Below are 22,007 nucleotides of genomic sequence, written 5' to 3'. Positions count from 1 at the left end.
TATATTCAAATTCAAGGTAATTTAAATATAATTTTGGTTGATACTTTGTAAACTTTTTCCATTTAACGCAATTATGCTCTATTACTCTCTTTAATGCTCCATTGAACACAATTTCACCATGTGACTTCAGTTCTTTACTCTGTACCCTTTTATCCTTAATGCAATTCAGTTCATATTTCTTTGCAATTGGGGCGCCTGAGTGGCTCAGTCGGTTAAGCATCCAACCAGCTCAGGTCATGATCTCACAGTTCATGAGTTCAAGCCCTCCATCAGCCTCTGTGCTGACAGCTCTCGGAGCCTGAAGCCTGCTTCGGATTCTGTGCCTCCCCCTTTCTCTGCCCCTCCCTGCTAGCATGCACTCACTCTCACTCTCTCTCTCTCTCTCTCTCTCAAAAAATAAATAATAAACATTTTTTGAAAATTTAAATATTTATTTGCAATTTGCATTAATTAATTCAATGAGTTTACTTTGCTACTAAGACTCCAAACTTCCAAGGACTACATACTCAACATTTGCAGAATCTATACAGTTCCAAGCGCAATGTTTTATAAAGTATGAAATATTTTGAATATACAATTTTACAGAAAAAATTAAATTCAGGAATACCTGAAACTACATGAAAAGCCAAGATATAACTGGTTATATAATAATATTTAAATAGCATGCTATCACCTATACACTGTCATAAAAAAAAGGATGTTAATAAAATTTTATTTTCAAGCCCTTTAACCAATTATATCCTACTCTATATTTATTCTTCCTTGCATACATACTTGAGACAAATGAATCCTGCAACAACTTGCTGATTTTAAATTTTAACATTCTGAAGACATTTAGAGTATCTTATTCATGGTAAAATTCTCTGGCTATATTCTACATTCCTAAAGAAAAGGGGTTAAAAAGTCTATGAAGTTCCCCTATGGCCATTCCTGTGAAAGCATCTGGAAGCATCTCTGGCTCCTTCACTTCACCCCTGGGACTTCCAGATGTAAAAACTTATAAAGTGTCAGCCACATAATAGATTCTTAATACAAATTACTTTTCTATTTAAATGACGAGACAGTGGTATTATCCACTTACCTTATCTTAAGCCTCAATTTCCTCACACATAAAATGGGGAAAATACCCATTTCGCGGAATTGTTGTAAAGAGAATCAAAAAACATAACGTACATAAAGTATCCAGTACAGCCCTGGAAAGCAGAAGGGCTACACAAACTTAGTTTACAAACCCATCTTCGAATTAGCAGTAAAATTCCTTCAAGCACAGACATGGATGAAGACTCCCTCTAATCCCACATGCCTACTGCTACAAGTAAAGTTACACTTGTTTGTAGTTGTTTACTTAATCATTTACCAACAATTTTAAATTTCATAAATAACTGTCAACCAAACTTACCACTGTAATGTCCTGAGACTCAGAAATTATCCTAATATGAGCTTAGACAGTACTTTGAGGCATATTAAGATTTTATGTCACTTAGGAAGAGATCTCGCAATTCTGAAATTTAACATACTAGCCTGCTCCTCATATAGAAGACATAATAAATTCATATAAACAATAAATTCTTGGAAGTTGAATTATAACAACCATTATGATGTGAAATTTTTTAAAAAATACTTACGAATAAAAAATGTTGAAACCAGTTAGATTATATGCAGCATCACTAAAAAAATGTAACAGTGCATAGCCAGATGTTGTAACGACTTCAGGCACAGTTTCATTTCCCCTGATTTCAGGGACTATCAAACCACTGTAAGAGAGCAAAATTGAACGCTGTATATATTAATATACATAGGGCTACTAACCACATAAAACTTACTCAAAAATATTCTTGTTATCACCACTAAATATCTGTAACAGGATAAGCAACTAGAAAAAGGGTTAAGTCGAAAACAAGGTGCTATTTTTCACCCATTTAGCCCTCCTACTGCTGCCAGTGAATGAACATTGCTTTCATACCATCATACTCCTTTTCTTCCTTCACACCATTTGGACGGCAATGGCCCATTGCTCCCTTTTATCCTGCTGTCCATCCAACTGTTACAGTACTAGAGGGTGGTCTCTTAACTCATGTATAAACCTTCACTTAATTCGCCTCTGCTTTTTCCCTCTGGTTGCAAATTCTGATGAAGCCAGAAGGAACACTCCACACTAGTTAAGTGATTACAATGACATTCTCATTAAACTTGTATACTTCCAGTATACTAACCTAGGTATTTTAGGTCATCTAAAAATACACACTATTTATATTTTTTCAAAATTTGCATACTTATCAAATTATATTAATATTCCAAAAGACACTTAAGCTCATATGCACACAAAAGAAAACAGTGGGGGCAGGGGAGGAGGGTGGTGCAGCAGATATAAATGTGTAAGAGTTCTGAGTTAGTAACCAGGTAGTAATTGGTACTTTTCCCTTTTTAAATCTCCTCGTGGAAGACGAAAAATTACATATCTTCATTTACTTACACCATGCTACCCTCTTAAATCTGTGAAAACATACAATATGAGAAAAGAAGCTACTAACAACAAGTGACACTACTCGAAAAAGCCCATTCTTTTAGGCACTGTTAAATTTATGTGTAGGCATCACCCAGGACCTGAACTACTCATTCAAATCATATTTGACAGAACAAAGTGATATAGAATAGTGAAATCATTTATTTTATATACTCTCCAAGCAAACAAAAAGTAATCAAATCTTAATGCTTTTCTAATTATTACTGCATCTACTAACTAATGTTTATGAAGAAACAAAACCTTTTTAAAGCCGCCTGGGTGGCTCAGTCAGTTAAGCGTCCGACTTCGGCTCAGGTCATGATCTCACGGTCTGTGAGTTCGAGCCCCGCGTCGGGCTCTGTGCTGACAGCTCAGAGCCTCGTGCCTGTTTCAGATTCTGTGTCTCCCTCTCTCTGACCCTCCCCCGTTCATGCTCTGTCTCTCTCTGTCTCAAAAATAAATAAACGTTAAAAAAAAATTTTTTTAATAAAAAAAAATAAAAGACTGTCAAAAGATTTCAAATTCTGTAATACCAGTCTTACATATATTTTTCAATATAGTGAGATTACATCAAAGTGAGTACATTACTAGAAATAATATTAACAGATATAATTAATCTCTCTGAAACAAGGAACAGAATTGTTTACTTGGTTACTTATTTATAAGTCCTTTTTTTTAAAAAAAAGAATTATTTAAAGAATAAAAGTACTTTATATAAAGTCTTTATTTTTAAAAATAAACTGTAAAAAAGAGCGTTTCCACATCATGCATGACACACCAGGAAATTTGGACCAACTAACCCTCTCACTGAAGTCATCTAGAAAAATGACAACATACAAACAAAAATATGTTTGAAGGTACTGGAGAACTAAGAAGATGGTGAGCCCAGTTATCGGGGCCATTTCTCCTTAAGGGCATTTGCTGATTTCAAAGTCAGAGATGAGGTTTGAATGGCTAAAAAAACTGGGTTGCTTTAGACAAATAAGAAAACAAAAAGTGGAACCCAGGGTCCTCGCTCTGACCTGGGGCCCCAAAGACTATGAGTAAAAGTGAACTAGTAAAAGATAGGCCCTCCAGGGCTTGCCAGTGTTCCCATGCACACTCTACAGGAATATATTATCTTTCTAGGCCCCAAATTACTACTACATGTGATTTTACAAACATGACATCCAGTGCACAATAAAAAATAACACTTCTCTATTACAATCCACTCTCCACATTCTAAAAAGTCGTGCCTATAGAATAAAGTGCAGTTTCCTTACTGTGGTATACAAAAAAGCATTACAGTGATTAAGGGATTATAAAACCTGAGTTTATATTCTGACTATATTACTTACTAGCTAGGCAACTTTGAGGCACTCAGTGAATCTCTTTGTGCCCCAATTTCGCATTTATAAATGGAGAACTTATGAACTCCATGGCAATAATAATCCCTAACTAAAGGGTTATTATGAGGATTAAATGAGTAAATATATACAAAGAACTCTTGCATACTGCCTGGCACATGATAAGCATTCAGTAGATGTACCAATTACTGTTCATTGGGTAATCTGGCTCCTACCAATCCCTTCTCATTTCCTATGATCAAATTACTCATAATTGCTTATATTAGCCCAAAATACAATGCTCTTTAATAAGTCTATGCCTTTGTACATGTTTTTCTCTACCAAGAACGTCCTATCATACCCCCATACTTTGCCTGCCATTCTTGTACTCATGATGAAATTCACCATGAAGAATTAGTTACTTCTTCTAAAATCATACAGCACTCTTTTCATAACCTGATTATAATGCTCTTTGTGTCGGTAAAAAAAAAAAAAAATCTGTGTGCATGCCACCACCAGTGCCTAACTGCTGTGTACTGCGGTAGCCTCCAAATCCTTGGAATTTCCCATGTGATAGGAGCAGTTCTGTTATGCATGGGGAACTCTGCTCATTTATGCTAATGAGTGACTCAGGATGGGAGCTGGCCACACCATAAAGACTAACCATGCAATTAAAGTGTTGGGGCCTTGAGCCACAATAAATCAATCAAACTTCCAGAGAGAGGAGGGGGACTAGAGACACAGTTCGACCCTGTGGCCAATGATTCAATCAATCATGCCTGCATAATGAAACCCCAACAAAAACTCTGGATACCTGTAGCTCAGGTGATCTTCCTGGATAGTGATGGGAAGGTAACATATCCCAAAGACAAAGTTGTGTTTATGATCCTCTCAGACCTCATTCTGTACATCTCTTCATTTGGCTGGTCCTGATTTTTATCCTTTATCATAAAACTATAATAGATACAGTGTTTTCCTGAGTTCTGTGAGTCATTCTACTCAATTATTGAACCTGAAGAAGTGATGGGCACCCTTAAATCTGTAGCCAGCTGGTCAGAAGTGCGCATGACCTGGGGACCTCTGAACCTGCAGCTCGTATCTCAACTAAGGACAGTTCTATGAAGGTCTATGCACTCAATCTATGAGGTCTGGCCCAACTCCAGGTACCTGGTATGTGAAGTCACTGCAATAACCTAATCTTAATCCTTACTATATCCTCCAGGCTTATGATAGTCTCTGGAATTAAGTTATCAAATGTTTATTGAATAATATATACTTATGAAATTAGAATAATTCAAACACTTAGACTCTGTGTTACAGGCTTTTAGGTCAGGAGATGGTCATGTTCTAATCCTGCCTCCACCATCTATTAGAAGTAAAACAACTTCTCTGAGTCTCAATTTTCTCAACTATAAAATGGGGATATTAGTACCTCTTCCACAGATCCTTGTGAGAATTTGATGACATTTAAACTGCCTAGTACATTGATTAGCATCAAGTGGATACTCAATAAATATCTTGCAACATCTTTCAATCTCCTTCAAGATAGCCAATAGGAACACTTGCCAATGAAAAGTCAATGGCTCCATCTTCAAAGTCATAGAGTAAATCCCAACCTGCTAATTAGCTTACAAAAGTTTCCTTTAGTATCAAAAAAACATTGGTAAGAGTGTTAATGGATCACTGTCAATTAATGCAAAGTCATTATAACTACTAGGAAAACAAATGCAAAGGCACACATCTAAATGATGGTCAGTCTACAATGACATAAAAATAATGATAGCTGACTAAAACCTAAATTTATAAAAATTAATGTATTAACCCAGAATCTTATCTAATTGTTACAATAAATTATCCTACAATAGAATTACTCACATGACTACTCCATTTTCTTTTTTTATGTATCTCTTTCTCTTTATTGGAGAAACTGTGTATCAAATGAATGGTTGTTGTTTTTTTTTTTTTAAATATAATTTATGGTCAAATTGGCTTCCATTCAACACGCAGTGCTCATCCCAACAAGTGCCCTCCTCAATACCCACTTTCCCCTCTCCCCCAGCCCCCATCAACCCTCGGTTTGTTCTCGGTATTTAAGAGTTTCTTATGGTTTGCCTCTCTCCTTCTCTGTTTGTAACGTTTTTTTCCCCCTTCCCTTCCCCCATGGTCTTCTGTTAAGTTTCTCAAGATCCACATATGAGTGAAAACATATGTTATCTCTTTCTCTGAACTCCATTTTCTATGTATTGTCCTTGGACGAAAGGGCTACTTATGGCAACCCTTTAAATAACTTTCAAACAACTGAAAAATTAAATTCTGAAAGCGTTTAGAGCAAAAGCAGTATTACAGACTGTATCTACGACCCTAAAGCGTCACTGTAAAATATTCATTCAGAAATACAAGTGCTTACATGTCTATGCAAAAAATAATAGTTCACATTCCTAGCAAACAGAATATTTGCAACATAAATAGTAAAAATAAAATTTTTAAAAATTTGAAGGGAACAGGGGCGCCTGGGTGGCACAGTCGGTTAAGCGTCCGACTTCAGCCAGGTCACGATCTCGCGGTCCAGGAGTTCGAGCCCCGCGTCAGGCTCTGGGCTGATGGCTCAGAGCCTGGAGCCTGTTTCCGATTCTGTGTCTCCCTCTCTCTCTGCCCCTCCCCCGTTCATGCTCTGTCTCTCTCTGTCCCAAAAATAAATAAACGTTGAAAAAAAAAATTAAAAAAAAAATTTGAAGGGAACAATAAGCTTGTATAATTTATTTAAAATTTTTCAAATGACAGATCATGTAAGCAATACTATGGAAATAACCAATACAAGGAATAACATAATCAGCAATTGTGGTCAACAATCATGTTAGTTAAATTACACACAAAAGCAACATTACATGATCCTAATTTTTCCTGTGCCTAATATATTTTCTCCTATTCATAAAACATTTTAGAATAATTCGTACATACATATATAGAAAAGACTTTTAAATCGATATTGAAAATGCTGTAACTTTAAAATTAAGCCTGACTACCTAACAATAAATATTTTGGAACCATCAAAATTCCCAAATTTTGGGGCTCCTGGGTGGCGGTTAAGCGTCCGACTTCGGCTCAAGTCATGATCTCACAGTCCGTGAGTTCGAGCCCCACGCCGGGCTCTGTGCTGACAGCTCAGAGCCTGGAGCCTGCTTCACATTCTGTGTCTCCCTCTCTCTCTCTGCCCCTTTCCTGCTCATGCTCTGTCTCTCTCTGTCTCAAAAATAAACATTAAAAAAATTTTTTTTTTAAATTCCCAAATTTTGAGAAATGAAAGAAACACACTTTTTATTAAAACATTCCATAAAGTATAATTTGACCTTCTGTACAGAATTGAAAATTTCTCATTTCACTATAATAAATAGACAACTATAAAAAATACATACATTTGTCTATTATTTCTTTGTTAACTAGAACTCACATTAATCTCTACAACAGGTAGTTCTGAAAACATATTCAAATTGCTTTAAAAGAATAAACTATATGTAGGAGAATAAAGGATACTTAACAAGAATTTCTGAGAGTACTTATTGATCTTTCCTAAATCAGCATTTATACTGTTATATACATCTAAGTTGACACAGTATGCAACATTGTATTATAATCACCTTTGAAATTTAGCAATCAATATCTCTGCTGGACTTTTTAAAGCACAGAGCAGTATATTTAAAATTCAAAAATTTTAGTTACTTTTCTACAACTATAGGCTCATCAATTAAACAGAATTACTCACCTAAGAACAGCTATCAAAGGTGCATATATTGAATCTCCATCGTAAACATACATATGATCCCAGCTACATTCTGTTGCAAAATGATTGAATCTTAATCTTAACACTGCATTTGGACTGAAAAAAAATTATTAAAATATGTTTAAATTAATATGCAATATTCAAAGCACAGTCCGAAAAAATTTTTAACAGAATACTGTAAAAGAAAACCTATTTACAGAAAATTTTCTATGCATTCTTAAGTCACCAGTGTCAAAAAAGACTGATAGTCATATCTACATTGTAAAAATGAGGGCCACCTGGCTGGCTCAGTCAAAAGAGCATGTGACTCTTGATCTCAGGGTCATGAGTTCGAGCCCCATGTGGGGTGTAGAGATTATGAATAAATAAATAAATAGATAAATAAATAGCAAAAATGACATACAACTTCAAAATCTATTAATAGGCTGTATATATAAATCACCATTTTCTGAAAATTTAGTCAGCAGTAAATGTTCTATGTCTTGATTAAAGTGGACATTACATAGATTACATTATTGAAACTTTATTGAACTGTACACTTAATATACATTTTATTGTATGCAAATTACAGTTAAATAAAGTTGATTTCTAAAATTCAACACTCAAAAAGTAGCAACTCATTTCTACACAGTCCTTATTAACTAAAGGCCCCAACCAATATGGTCTTGAAATTTTAATCAAAAGGTCTTGATATACTATTAACAAATGAACAAAATGAAAAGAGAAGGGCGGGGGGGGGGGGGTGCCTGTCTGACTCAGTTAGTAGAGCATGTGACCCTTGAGTTTGGGGTAATGAGTTCAAGCCCAACACTGGGCTAACTTAAAAAACAAAAAACAAACAAGTAAAACACAAACAAAATGAGAGCACAGATGCACAGAGAATAACTTTTAAGTTCTAAAAACTTTCTAAGTAACCCTCCCCCCAAAAAAACATTTTCTAAATCATAAAATGGTTCAAAAATAACTTCTATCAATTCATTTATGATCTATTCACAGTATGTTTAAATAGATCAATTCAATCTCAAGCCCAATTACTGAAAAATACTGTAAAAGGATAATTAACTCTCTCCTACAAAATGTTCTTTTTTTATCTTCTATTTAAAACATATATATAACTATTTTATAACTAAAATGCTGACTAGTATGAACCAATGGCACAATTCAGCATGGAATATTTTTATACTTTCTATGGCATCTTCAAACTCCGTAAGATGTTTAAAGCAAGCCAAAATGCCTACTCAATTTACTGCCACACTAACATAACTCAAAAATAAAATATATGTAACAAACTACTATCACAAGTAAAGGGGTACTATAATTTATATTAAATGTGATATCTAGTAGTTGTAAATCTCATTTAAAAATATCATGAATAATGACTGAATAAACTATAAGCAATCGCATGAACTATAGAACTACAAAATTACACTATAAGATAATGCTTTAACATTTATATGATCACCTTCTTTATCATTTAAGAATAAAATAAATTAATTCAAATTATATACTTACTAGCCTTCAATTAGCCATGTACATTTAGTTTTATATTTATAGTTAATTGGACCATCTGTTAAATATCCAGAAGGTTCGGTTAACCTAGAAAACAAAATCATGAAAACAAGTACCTTAAAGTAACTTTAAGACATATAGTAGCATAAGAAAATTAAAAAGACATCAAATCAAAGAAACAGGATATAGCATTTTCTAACAGGGAAAAATTATTTACAAATTAGGAAAATTTCCAAATTGCCATACATCTCTCTACATCTTGAAAGAATTTATTTTGTATTTCTTTAAACCGTGACATACTTGGTTTTATTTTACACGGTAAAAACACACCTGAGCCTGGGCGGCTTGTCACTTAAATGTCCAACTTCAGCTCAGGTCATGATCTCACAGTTTGTGAGTTCAAGCCCCACATGAGGCTCTCTGCTGTCAGCGCAGAGCCCGCTTCAGATCCTCTGTCCCCCTCTCTGCCCCCCCCCACTCAGATTCTCTCTCTCCAAAATAAATATTTTTTAAAAAACACACACACTGCAAGACTGAATATTGTGCTGATGGGTTTAATCTGGATGCAAAATAGATGAAGTTAAATTGCATCTGTACACAAAAAAGGTGGAGGCAAAAGACCTTGGAAGGTCAAACACACTTTAAAAGATGCAGTTCAATGAACCAGAGCAATTGTGTTTTGTACACACCAGCTTCAGAGTCCCACTGTTAGCTGTATTTGCTTTTGGCTTTTGTTTTTGTAGTTCTCACTCATTCTCAAGTAGTAAGTTACTTATTTATTTATCTATTCTAATCTAAGTAAACACACAATATTATACTAGTTTCAGGTGTACAAATCAGTGATTTAAAAAGTCTATACACTATGCTATGTTCACCATAAGAATAGCTACCATCTGTCACTGAATTTGTTTCCCACGTACCAGGACTGCTGATGTAACTATCTTCTATTTATAATTATCCTCTATTTAAAACATAAAAAAGAAAAAGACCATTAGAAACATGTCCATTTTCGGGGCACCTGGGTGGCTCAGTGGGCTGAGTGTCCCAACTCTTGATTTCAGCTCAAGTCATGGTCCCAGGGTTGTGGGATGGAGACCCATGTTGGGCTCCACACCAAGCATGGAGCCTGCCTAAGATTCTCACTCTCTCTCCCTCTGTCCTTCTCTGCCTCTGCCTCTTTCCCCAATTCATACTCTCTGCCTAAAAATTTTTTTTAATTTTAAGAAAAATTTCAGTTTTCAGAATTTAAAAATATTTAAAACAAGATCTCAGTTCTACTTCATTGGTACCTCCTTAGCTCCAATCCAATTGTTTCACCCACAAAAGACCATATTTTAAATAATTAAGATATCTTCCCATTTAGCCTTTATATATTTATATGTACAAACATATACATATACACACAAGGGCTTATCAGTCTTTATATATCACTTATATATAAACACATATATCACATATGCACACATATGCACATAGATCTCAGGGTCATTATCTAGTTTTAGATAAATTAAATTCTCCTTACAGTATAAAGTCTCAAATACACTAGGGGAAAAAACAAAAACAAAAACAAAAAGCTTCATTTACCTAAATCATGGTTGACAGAAATGTCAGTCAAAAAAGAATGTTATTTGTAAGTCTTTCATAATCCCTGCAAATTACTTTAGGTAATAAAGGGGCTATTTTATACTTGGAAAAGGTTTTCAAGAACAAATTCCAATATTCTCAAATTAATGTAATAATAAATTGAGCCATTTATTGACACGTTTCCATGTGTCAGGATCTACTGTAAGTGCCTAATGTGCTACCTCATTTAAAAATCTCAAAAACCTTATGAGGTTGTAATTATTAATCCCATACTACAGATGAGAAAACTGAGGCGAAATTTAAAGAACAGGTTAAAAAACTTGTCCTAATTTTTCACTTTCAACAATACCAGATAAGGTAATTCAGACAAACCCTGTATTGTAAACAGCTTTAAAAAGCTAAGGAATAATTTTAAAATCTTAAAAGCGTCTTATAAGTAGCAAAATGGTAGCATCTACCAACCCAAGACCCAAAAGTTGCAAATTCTTTAAAAGGAGGCAAGCATTCAGAGCTGTTTTTGCTCTGGAGAGACTTGTCTATCAAGAAGACAGCATCAGGACGTTGAGTGCTTTTGGCAGCCTGATAGAGGGAGGGAGATAAAATTGAAGGCAAAGGCTCACAAAAGGTAGAGGCTCAAACAATATGGCACTTGGAATTGAGACACAATGACCTGTTACTAGGGTAAGAGTGTATCAGAAATAAACCAGCCACAACATGGACTGCAGCCTAGCTATGAGTCAACTGGGTGTTAGGAAACCCCAAGGCTTACAATTGGCTTCAGGTGATACTGGAACTGCCAGTATGTCAAAGCTCCTAACAGAAGATACAAAATTACTCTCCAAAGAAAGGTAACATTATTCTAGGCCTCACATTATTCCTTCCAATAATTTTTCAAATAAAATGTCCAGCATGATTAAAGATAATACAACATATGAAGACGCAAGACAGCAAAATAAGAACCAACAGACAACAGGAAGAGACCCGAAGATATTTCAATTACAGAGATGATCAGATGTGTCCTATAAAACAAATACGCTTTACCAAATTCAAAAAGACAAAAGGACAAGATTTAAAATTTTGGCAGTTAATTGAAAACTATAAAAAGTAATTCTGATGCACAGGTTTACAGCACATTCAAACACAGCTAAAACAGGGTGAGAGATCTACAAGACAGGCCCAGAAAAAATATCTAAACTACAGCAGGACGACTGAGAATTCAACCCACTGGCTTTGTGTCATTCCACCAGGTGAAACTCCCAACATGTTGAGATTCTAGGTGAGAGCAGGGGAAACAAAAATAAGGACTGGAAGAACAAAACCACAGATATCAATTATCATCTTGTAACAAATCATAGAAACAAAGATCATAACAGCTTTACATAGTTTCTATTTGCTTGTCATGTGCAGATCTTCTCTCCTTCCCATGTTTATTTTACATACAAGTTGTAAGTTAACTTGACAATTTAGACTTTAGATAATGGCATATTCAGTATGACTATGACCAGATATGAAGAGTAATTAATACAACCAATCATAGATCGTAGATACAATGGTTCTTGGAACTGTGTATTGCCTCATTTGGAACAAAGGGTGAGAACTTCAGTTGAAGACGTGTATCTTCTTAAAAATACAGTGTTGCTTGGTTGTTGGAGAATTCATATATGTTTAAAAAAATTTTTTTAACATTTATTCATTTGTGAGAGACAGAGAAAGAGCATGAGCAGGGAAGGGGTAGAGAAAGGGAGACACAGAATCTGAAACAGGCTCCAGGCTCTGAGCTGTCAGCAGAGCCCGATGCAGGGCTCGAACTCACAAACTGCGAGATCCTGACCTGAGCCGAAGTCGGACGCTCAACTGACTGATCCACCCAGGCGCCCCAATGTTTAGAAGGAAGGATAAAGAAGATGAATAATCAAAGGGTAGACTGTTCAATTATCCATTGCCTCTCACCTCAAAATCCACACTGCCTATGTGAAAATGGATCTGGGTCCTTTAAATATCTTTTCTTTGTCAGATGGCATGATGTTAAGTTGGCATACTTTGTCAACAGAGTGCACTAGAGAGATCACAGGAGGAAAGAGTTTTGCTTGGTGGTTCCAATGTACTTCCTCACCAAGCTCCTGCAGCTTGGTTTCTCCGGAACTAGGCTCCTATAGTATGCAATGGCCAGCAACCCAGCCACCAACAGCCTCTCCCAGCACCTCCCCTCAGACAATTCTGCAGCAGAGTGCCTTCAGTGAGACACTGCCCCGTAAACAGCACACCCCATCTTCCAATAAGATAAACATAGCAAATTCCCAAGGGCAGATAACAAGTAATTTCTACCAGGGCAGCATTACAGCAACTGCACCATTCAGTGAGCCATAGCCATGCCCTCCCAACAAGGTCTGGATCTCAGGCCAGGAGGGGGGGCGCTCTTAAGTGTTCCTTATCAACCATAAGGACAGTAGTGGCTGCTCCTTATATCCACTATTTCTACATTCTTTCGAATTCCCATTACTTCTTACTAGCCAATCTCTCATTATTCCAATCCCTATTACAGTCAAAGATTCTTTTCATTAAACTTCTCCTGTTAAAATTACTGTGATTCTCTTTTCTGATTAGACCCAAACCAATCAACCAAAATAATATTTACACCCAAAATAATATTTAGACCCAAAATAATCAAGGATAGGCAAAATAAAATCCCAGTATCACACCACTATGCACACAACAAAATGGCCGAAATTAAAAAGAATAATACCAAATATTGGCAAAGATGTGGAAAAAAAAGAGTTGTCATGGGAATAAATTACAATTGCACAAAGTCAGTTGGTATTATGTTGCATAGTTTAAAACAGACACACCTTATGAAGTAGCTGACAGTGTCTGTGCTACCCCCATATCCTCTCAGACCCCCTCACTATTTCCACACATTCCAACCTAACTTCCTCAGATGAGCACCTGCATCTTTGCTGGAGGCTCCCCTCTGGCTGCAGGAACCCACACTTCCTCTGCATATGCTGAGCTGAAAGTGCCTATCTATAAATCAGCATCCTCCGAGGGGTAGCCCCTAGCCAATGAATGATTTGGTAAGGGTACCCCCAAGCTTCCTTACCTCTTTGTTGGGATAATACTGAAGGACATTCCCCCCTCCCCCAGTACTTCCTTGTGGGATTAAATGCTAGTCACCCACTGTGGTAGCTGACTTGGTAACATACTTCTAACTGGCTACTTTTCTCCTCTATACTACTCTGTATCTCTGCATCTCCCAAGTATACTACATGTGCTTGATTCTCAGTGTAAAAGCAGATACTTCTGCTTCAGGGTGGCGGAGGGGAGGGTGACCAAACTAACAGTTACCACCAGGAAGCAGATCTTCAGGACCGGATTCTGGGGTTGGATCACTCACTGGGCAGATGGTAGACAGAGTAGCAACAACTCCTGGCAAGCTACAGCATCACAATGACTGAGACTTCCACTTGTTCAGTGGAAGGTTATGCACCGACAACAGGCTAATGCAACAGCTCTAATATTTGAGAAGTACAGTAGCAAGGGTAATCACAAGGACTGTGGCATTAGGTGATTGCTATAAAAGGTCACTGATGTGCGAAAGGAAGTCAATTGCAGCAGAGTGCCTCTAGTGAGACACCTGGCAATGAACAGTTTTCCCAGCATCGGGTAAGGCTCAGTTCATCATCCACCAATCCAGCTCTAGGTAGAGTGTAAAAGCCAGGAGACTCTCATATTTAAAGGCAATTTCTACTCCTGAAGCCAGAAAGATGATCAAGCTGAAAAGCAGGCCCAGGATCAGATTGTGAGACGAGCAGAATTACAGAAAAAGTCTAATTCGCTGCCATGGCAAAACTCCAGTGTTAGGAGAGTGCCCCTGAGAGGAAGAAAAACCCTAAGACCTAGGAAGGTGTCATATGGGTAGATGCGCATGAGAACCTTGAGCCTGCAAAAATCCTTCCGAAGCCAGAGTTGACAGTAAGAAAAATAAATTCCCACCTTCTTCGTATGACCACTTGTTCTTAAGCCATGCCAACAAGTAACACCAGAATTGAATTAAATCAATTTAATCAATAACAACTGGCTACAGTAATCACGCATCCAAAAACCATAAAATTAGCAGCAGTCCCATAGAGTGACCACACAAAAAAAAGATAAATTAAAAGCCCCAAATAGTTGCAAATTAAGTAACAGGCCTCTCAGTCAACAAGACAATTAGAAAATATTTTTAGTTGAATAATATTAAAACCACAACATGTCAAATTTTATGAGATGAAGCTAAGCCAGCATTTAGAGAGAAATTTTAGCTCTTGATGTGCATATTAGAAAACTGAAAATCAATTATCCAAGGTTACACAGCTCAAGAAGCTAGAAAAAGAACAGTAAATTAAACCAAAAGAAAGTATGAAGTACGGCTCAGTTGGTTAAGTGTCCAACTTGGGTTCAGGTCATAATCTCACTGCTTGTGAGTTTGAGCCCCGAGTCAGGCTCTGTGCTCACAGCTCAGAGCCTGTAGTCCACTTTGGATTCTGTGTCTCCCTCTCTCTCTCTGCCCCTCCCAGCTCATGTTCTGGCTCTCTCTCTCCTTCAAAGATAAATAAACAGGAAAGGAAAGGAAAGGAAAGGAAAGGAAAGGAGAGGAGAGGAGAGGAGAGGAGAGGAGAGGAGAGGAGAGGAGAGGAGAGGAGAGGAGAGGAGAGGGGAGGGGAGGGGAGGGGAGGGGAGGGGAGGGGAGGGGGAGGGGGAGGGGAGGGGAGGGGAGGGGAGGGGGACGGGGAGGGAGAAAGAACAAAAAAGAAAAGAGAAAAGAAAGGAAATATGAAGAGGAGAATAATAACAGAAATCTCTTAAATAGAAAAGTCATATAATAAAGAAAATTAACATAACTAAAAGCTGGCTTCATGAAGGCTAATAAAATTAATAACCCCCTAGCAAAAGTTACCAAGAAAAAAATATGAATTACATGATCAAAAAGGAAAAGAGAAACATCACTACTGATGCTACTAAATAAACAAGACTTTAAGAACAACTCCTACCAATACATTTAACATTTTAGATGAAAGGAATAATTCCTTAAATAGTACAACTTGACAAAACCAACAGAAGAAGAAATTAAAATTACAAATATCCTTCATGCAAAAAACCCAAACAAAATATGACCAAATTTAATCTAGCACTATATAGTAAGAATAAATTTAACAGTACTGCCAACAGAAGCATGTGTAAAAATTTGGAGGCTCATGAAACAGCACTGCTATGTTGGGGAGCTGAAAGTCATTCAGTGAATCAGTGGGGAATGTCTGATGCTGAGACTGTACAGGGTGATCCAGATGACAGTGGTATAACAATAGAGAGGATAGACTTAACAGTTACTATGATTGGTTCAAGGAGAGAAAGTATAAATTTAATTGCATTTTTCCCTTGAGCAGCTAAGTTTACCTAACATTTTTGCATTTAATTCACAAAATCATTTGCTGATACAGTAGGAAAATCATCCCATGCCTAGCATGAAACCCTTTCAGAGCAAAACAAACAAACAAAAACAAAAAGACAGCTATACAGAAGGCAATCCTCAAAAACACTGAAAGGCAAATATGACAACCCCTGCTGCATTAGGCAAAAGTTTACAGAGGAAGCAAACAACAGATCTACAAAGAGCCTGGAAGGAAAATCTGGAGAGAGATTCTTTGAACAATTAGGATATTGAAAAACTATCCAGTATGTGGGCCTAAACGGGAATCTGGGAAGCCACATGCATCCCCAGGGAAAACTACATGCTCAAAAAAGACCTAAGAAGACTCTACATTATCACCTCTGGCTACTTTTTAGACTGAAAGCCAGAAGGAAATGAAGGCTAAGGCAGAGGCATAAACAATGGAGCTAAGCACTGGAGGAATGCCCCACAAGAGTTAATCTGCAAAGACTAGGAGAGTTATTTATTTTGCCTTTGGCTTCATGCATTCAGGGAAATCTTTGTCACTAGATGACCACAAACTAAAAGAACAAAATCTTTAGAGAGCATACCCAACAAAGAATACAGTCATAACAGAAGTAGTTTAGAAAAATCCCTAACTACAACCCACATAAGCAAAAGAAAAAACAAACCCTGAGAGAGAAGACTCTGATTTCCACAATTATCACATTACAATAATAAAAAATTACCAAGCATGCAAAGAAATAAAGTATGGCCATTCACAGAGGTTAGCAGAAATTGTTTCCCCATGGAAACAGACACTGAACTTGCTATTTCTAATGTTTCTACAATACATTCTAAGTTTGAAACAACTAACTTATTTTTTAAAACTTTGTGGCATGACTCTTCTTGAATTCAGTGCCATACTGACATGTTAATCTAGATCAGAGCTCCACACACTACTGGCCTATTGTCTGTTTGTGTAAGTGAAGATTTACTGGAATTCAGCTACACCCATGTGCTCACATATGTCTAAGACTGCTAACATGTTGCAAGAGCAGGGTTGAGTATCGGCAACAGAAACCATCTAGCCTGCAAAGCCTAAAATATCTATTATCTGGCCTTTTACAGAAAAAAGATTGCCAATAGCGGTCTAGATGCCTGTCACATGCCCATATGCCTTCAAATGTCTCATCTAGCTACAACTGCCCAATCTACAGTCCCTGATCAAATAAACATGCTGTGCTATTTAAAATACAGGAATGCCCACTACTGAGTGCAGGAAAGCCAGCACCAACAAACATTAAACAAAACTAAAATTGAATCAATTGGAATTATTGTCCTCTATCCTGGCTGTGAATACAAAATTTGATCAAAACATTATAAAAATAAGAGAAATTCAGTAGTTGTAATACTACAAAGTCTGAGACAATAAATCCTGTTTAATTAAAAAAATGGTTTCAGTGCTGGCAACAACCACTAAAGGAATAAGGAATAGTCAAATACACTTGGGGAGTCTATATGCAGAGTCACCTTTGCAAGCCATCCTTTTTTAGTTTTTTTATATTTCTGTGTTTGTTTGTTTATTTTGAGACAGAGAGAGCATGAGTGAGTGTGGGAGGATCAGAGACAGAGAGGGAGAGAGAGAATCCCAAGCAGGCTCCACACTATCACAGCACAGAGCCTAACATGGGGCCCGATTCCATAAATTGTAAGATCATGACCTGAGGCGAAATCAAGAGTCCAACACTTAACTGAGCCACCCAGGCACCCCTGGAAGTTTTTTATAAAACAATGTTTTTAGTTAAAATACTGTTTAACAGTTTATTAATTCCTTTTTAAGCAAAATGAAGAGTGGGCTCCTGGTGGCTTTTTAATCTCACGGTTTGTGAGATTGAGCCCCACACTGGGCTCTGTGCTGACAGCACAAAGCCTGCTTGGCATGTTCTCTCTCTGTCCCTCTGCCCCTCTCCACCCCCACTCCTGCTCATTCACACCTTCTCTCTCTGCCCCTGCCCCACTCGTGCACACTCTCTCTCAAAATAAATAAACATGAAAAAAAGAATTGAAAAACAATGTTTTAAACAAAATAAAGAGTACTTCTAGGTTATATTCATTGGTATTAGCTCTTTTCCTTTCCGCATGGTGATACATTATTGTATTACACAGCTGAGCTTGTATGTGTTGTAGTTTCCTCACCAGTGCACTGTGCACCCTCCACTCTTAAGTCTGTATTCTCCATCCACCTGACTCCTAATAAAAAGGCAGGTGACCTCATCTGCTAGACCAGTAGTCTTCATACCTTAATTACATGCTCCCTTGTCAGTAAAAATTTTTATTACATAACTCAAATATATGTATATTTACATTTAAATAAACACGCACGATTTAAAATATTGTGTACTATAAAGTATAAATTTTAAAACTCGAAATTAAAAATAACACCATTAGAAGTCCTAATATTTTCTTCCCACACTCCAGTAAGTCGTCTTAAGAGACCACCCCACTTTAGAGAACGCTGATTTGAATAAACCGTATTCTGGCCACATAAGTATTCCACCATAGAAGTGCACTAACCAAGCCAACTATAATAGTTGACTGGCATCAGCACGCGCTAACTAAAATTCCTCTACAGACTGGCCTCAGTGATAACAAACAGTATATCTTAGATGTGCTTAGCTCTCACATCTGATAGGACAGAACTACCCATAATACACTCTCTGCATGATTTGAGGTGAAAAATAATTGACTTCTGGTAGAATGCCACTGTTAAGACCATCACCATGTCTCCTCCAGCAAATAAAACCTTTTACTATGATCCTTCAAAATAACTGTATTCCCATTGCAAATCTTTCCCAGTCTCAACCAGGATTCAAATAGTTGCCAAGGCAAAACAGTGCCTTTAGGATGAATCTTACTAAGACCACATCAAAATAGCTTTCAGTGTTTTAACCTTTTAGCTATTGTGTGTCAATACTCATCTGTAGATAAGTTGTACTGGAATTGACAGAAGCCATTCTGGGTACTCAAAAGTCTTTCATTCAAATACTTAAACATCTGTGGGCCAAATACAATAATTAGGCATTTACTTCAAGATTTCTGGCCATGTTAAATATGGCTAATGTCAAGTTGACTTCATGCATACTGAGCACGGAAGCTACACAAATGAGAACAAGAAATTAAGTTACCAGGCAAGATACTTCATTTTTGAAAAGATCTGATTCAGTTGTACTCATTTATTTTCTACTGATTGTAAGAGAGAGAATGTATTATTCACTCCTCATGTTTCCATGCGGAGGGATTTTAATTAGAGTGAAACTCCTGGCCTCTCTGCCCACACTCACTCCTTCCTTCCTCCTCAGTGGAGAAGACATGGCTTCTGACTGGAAAAGTAAGAAGAAAAAACTGAGTATGAAAGGCTGAGTCAACTCCAGGCTGAGAGGGTGCATTATGCCTACTTTCTTCCGTGCAATATAAGGGTCTTGCCCAGAAACATGGACCCTCAGTTACTGAACTCTGCCTGTGGGTAAATTTAATTTTGAAGTGAACTATTAGATAATCCATTATGGCCATACATGAAATTCATGTTCTCCATATCTGCACTGATAAAGCTGATATTTTAACCATTATCTATCTGACTTTTCAGCCTATCTCTCAACAAATTCTGAACTCTAAAATTTTAATAATTATATTCCCAAATATGAGAATTCTAGCTCATCAATGCATTTTTCCTCAGCACTGCCTTAAGTCACTGAGATGACTATACAGTGCAAGCATTTTTTAGTCATAGTCTCTTCCACATAGTATTATTCTTTTCAGATTCATCTACTATCTATAATAAGGACAACCTCTTCCCCTTCTGGCTAAACTGACTTCACGTCTGCTAATTACTCTGAAATCTTAAGCTGTCTATATTTTTCCTATTCACTTTTAGGGAGCATATGGTTGAGGTAAAGGTAAAGTAGTATTATCTTACTATTGGCTCAAGTAGTATTTCAGAATGAAATGAATGGTATGAATAGAATCGTGTAGGTCAAATAGAGCCAAGTGGATCAGACAGCTAAAATTTCACAGCATCTTCTTTTCAAGGATCCAAATATTAATTAGTACTTATGCCAACCATTCAGAGTGTTAATTCCCATCATTCATGGCAGACCAAAGACAAGGAGGAAAGGGAAGTACACAAAGTATGAATCAACCTGCATTATTATTGTTGTTAAAAATAATAAAACTCAATAGACCACCATACTTAAGGAATTAATTTAATTTTCTGGTTAACTGAACACTATGATTAACTGAAACTCAATCAGAATACCTTTTTCAATGATTTGTTGCTAAATATGTTCCTGAATTTTTTTTTAATTGCTGTGTTAACAAATTACCACAAACTTAGAAACCTCAAAAACATCCATTTATTACTTCACAGGTCAGAAGCCCCTGTTGACTCAGATGAATACTAGCTGAGCTGGGCTCTTATTGGAAGCTTTTGAGAAGAATCCACTTCTAAATGCATTCGGCTTGTTGACAGAATTCAGTTCCTTGAGGTTATAGGGCTGAGATTCCCATTTCCTTGACAACTGTTGGCCAGAGGGTACTCTTAGCTCCTAGAGACTCCTCTCCAGTCATTTAGACATGGTCCCCTCCATCTTCCAACCAGAAGGGTATGTCAAATCGTCCTTGTGCCTCCAATCTTTGACTTCCCCTTCTACCAGCAACCTGAGAAAACTGCTTTTAAGGGGTTCATGTGACTTGATTAAAACTACTCAAATAATCTCCCTTTTGCCATATAACATAAATTGTGACAGTAACACCAGGGGGCAAAGGTCATCTTAAAATTATGCCTACCAAACTTCCTATATTATTAAATTTTTGGAAACATAACTGCTTTCATAACTCAGGATGGTTAAATACCTCAGAAACCTCATTATGAAAGTTAATTTTTATACATCCAAAGTTTAAGATTAGTTTGATTTAATCCTGACTACATAAGACACCCTGGAAATTATTTTTTTAAGTCACAGATAAAAATTTATTTACATCGTTTGACTTTCTCCCCAAGTGGACTGAAGAAAAATATATACACATAGTCATTCACTGATTCAAAACTATTTATTGAATGTGGCAATATTCTTGGCATGGGGGATAAAACAGTGAACTGAAAAGGTTCCTAGAAAGTAGATTAGTGGTGATCTAGTGCTGGGGAGTGGGGAAGAGAATGGGGAGTGACTGCTCTTGGGTACAGGTTTATTTTATGGAATAATAAAATGTTCTAAAATTACTATTATAGTTTCACAACTGTAAGTATAGTTTAAAAACCATTAAATCATGTACTTTAAACTGGCAAAGTTTGTAGTATATAAGTTATATCTTGATAAAGCTGTTAATATAAAAAGTGAAAAAAACACAGGGAAAATTCTGTCTCTGCCCTTCTGGACCTTACATTCCAGGACAACGCTGTCCAGCAGGACTTCCTGCAATGATAGAAAAATTCTACATATTTACCATTCAACACAGTAGCCACTCAGCACATGTGGCTATCGAGCACTTGAAATATAGTCAGTGCAACAAAGGAACTGAACCTTTAAAATTTAATTTTAACTAATGGCTATATGTGGCTAGTAACTTCCATAGTGGACATGATTACAGAAAGAGGAAAGACAATACACAAATAGCAAATAAATGTGTAAAGTGATAAAACACAGAGTGGGGAAGAAGACAGCACTCTCCAGCACTCTGATATAGATCTACAGAAATATGTCAGGTGTATATATGTATATAAACATACATGAACATAGTGTCTCTATGTGTCTACATGTGATATACATGTAAATACTTAGATATGAGCAATTAAAAGTAGGAAGAATTTTCTATCCTTCTATAATCTTCCTAAGTTATTGTAAAAAA

General features: G+C 36.7%; 1 protein-coding gene across 4 annotated transcripts in view; it reads right to left on the bottom strand.

Moving 5' to 3' along the window:
- The window catches only part of ATRNL1 (attractin like 1), a 774,854-nt gene that overhangs the window by 736,058 nt on the left and 16,789 nt on the right, over positions 1-22,007 (bottom strand). For all 4 annotated transcript variants that reach the window (XM_023240973.2, XM_023240974.2, XM_045040724.1 and 1 more), the window contains exons 2-4: positions 9,119-9,202; positions 7,589-7,702; positions 1,626-1,754 (exon numbers count right to left, since the gene is read on the bottom strand). In XM_023240973.2, the coding sequence (XP_023096741.2) occupies positions 1,626-1,754; positions 7,589-7,702; positions 9,119-9,202 (327 nt within the window). The remainder of the gene's footprint in view (positions 1-1,625; positions 1,755-7,588; positions 7,703-9,118; positions 9,203-22,007) is intronic.

This window comes from Felis catus, chromosome D2 (genome assembly GCF_018350175.1).
Source record: "Felis catus isolate Fca126 chromosome D2, F.catus_Fca126_mat1.0, whole genome shotgun sequence".
In the NCBI taxonomy this organism is placed as follows: domain Eukaryota; kingdom Metazoa; phylum Chordata; class Mammalia; order Carnivora; family Felidae; genus Felis; species Felis catus.
Note: the sequence above shows the minus strand (reverse complement) of the source record. Positions and strands in the feature narration are given on the sequence as shown.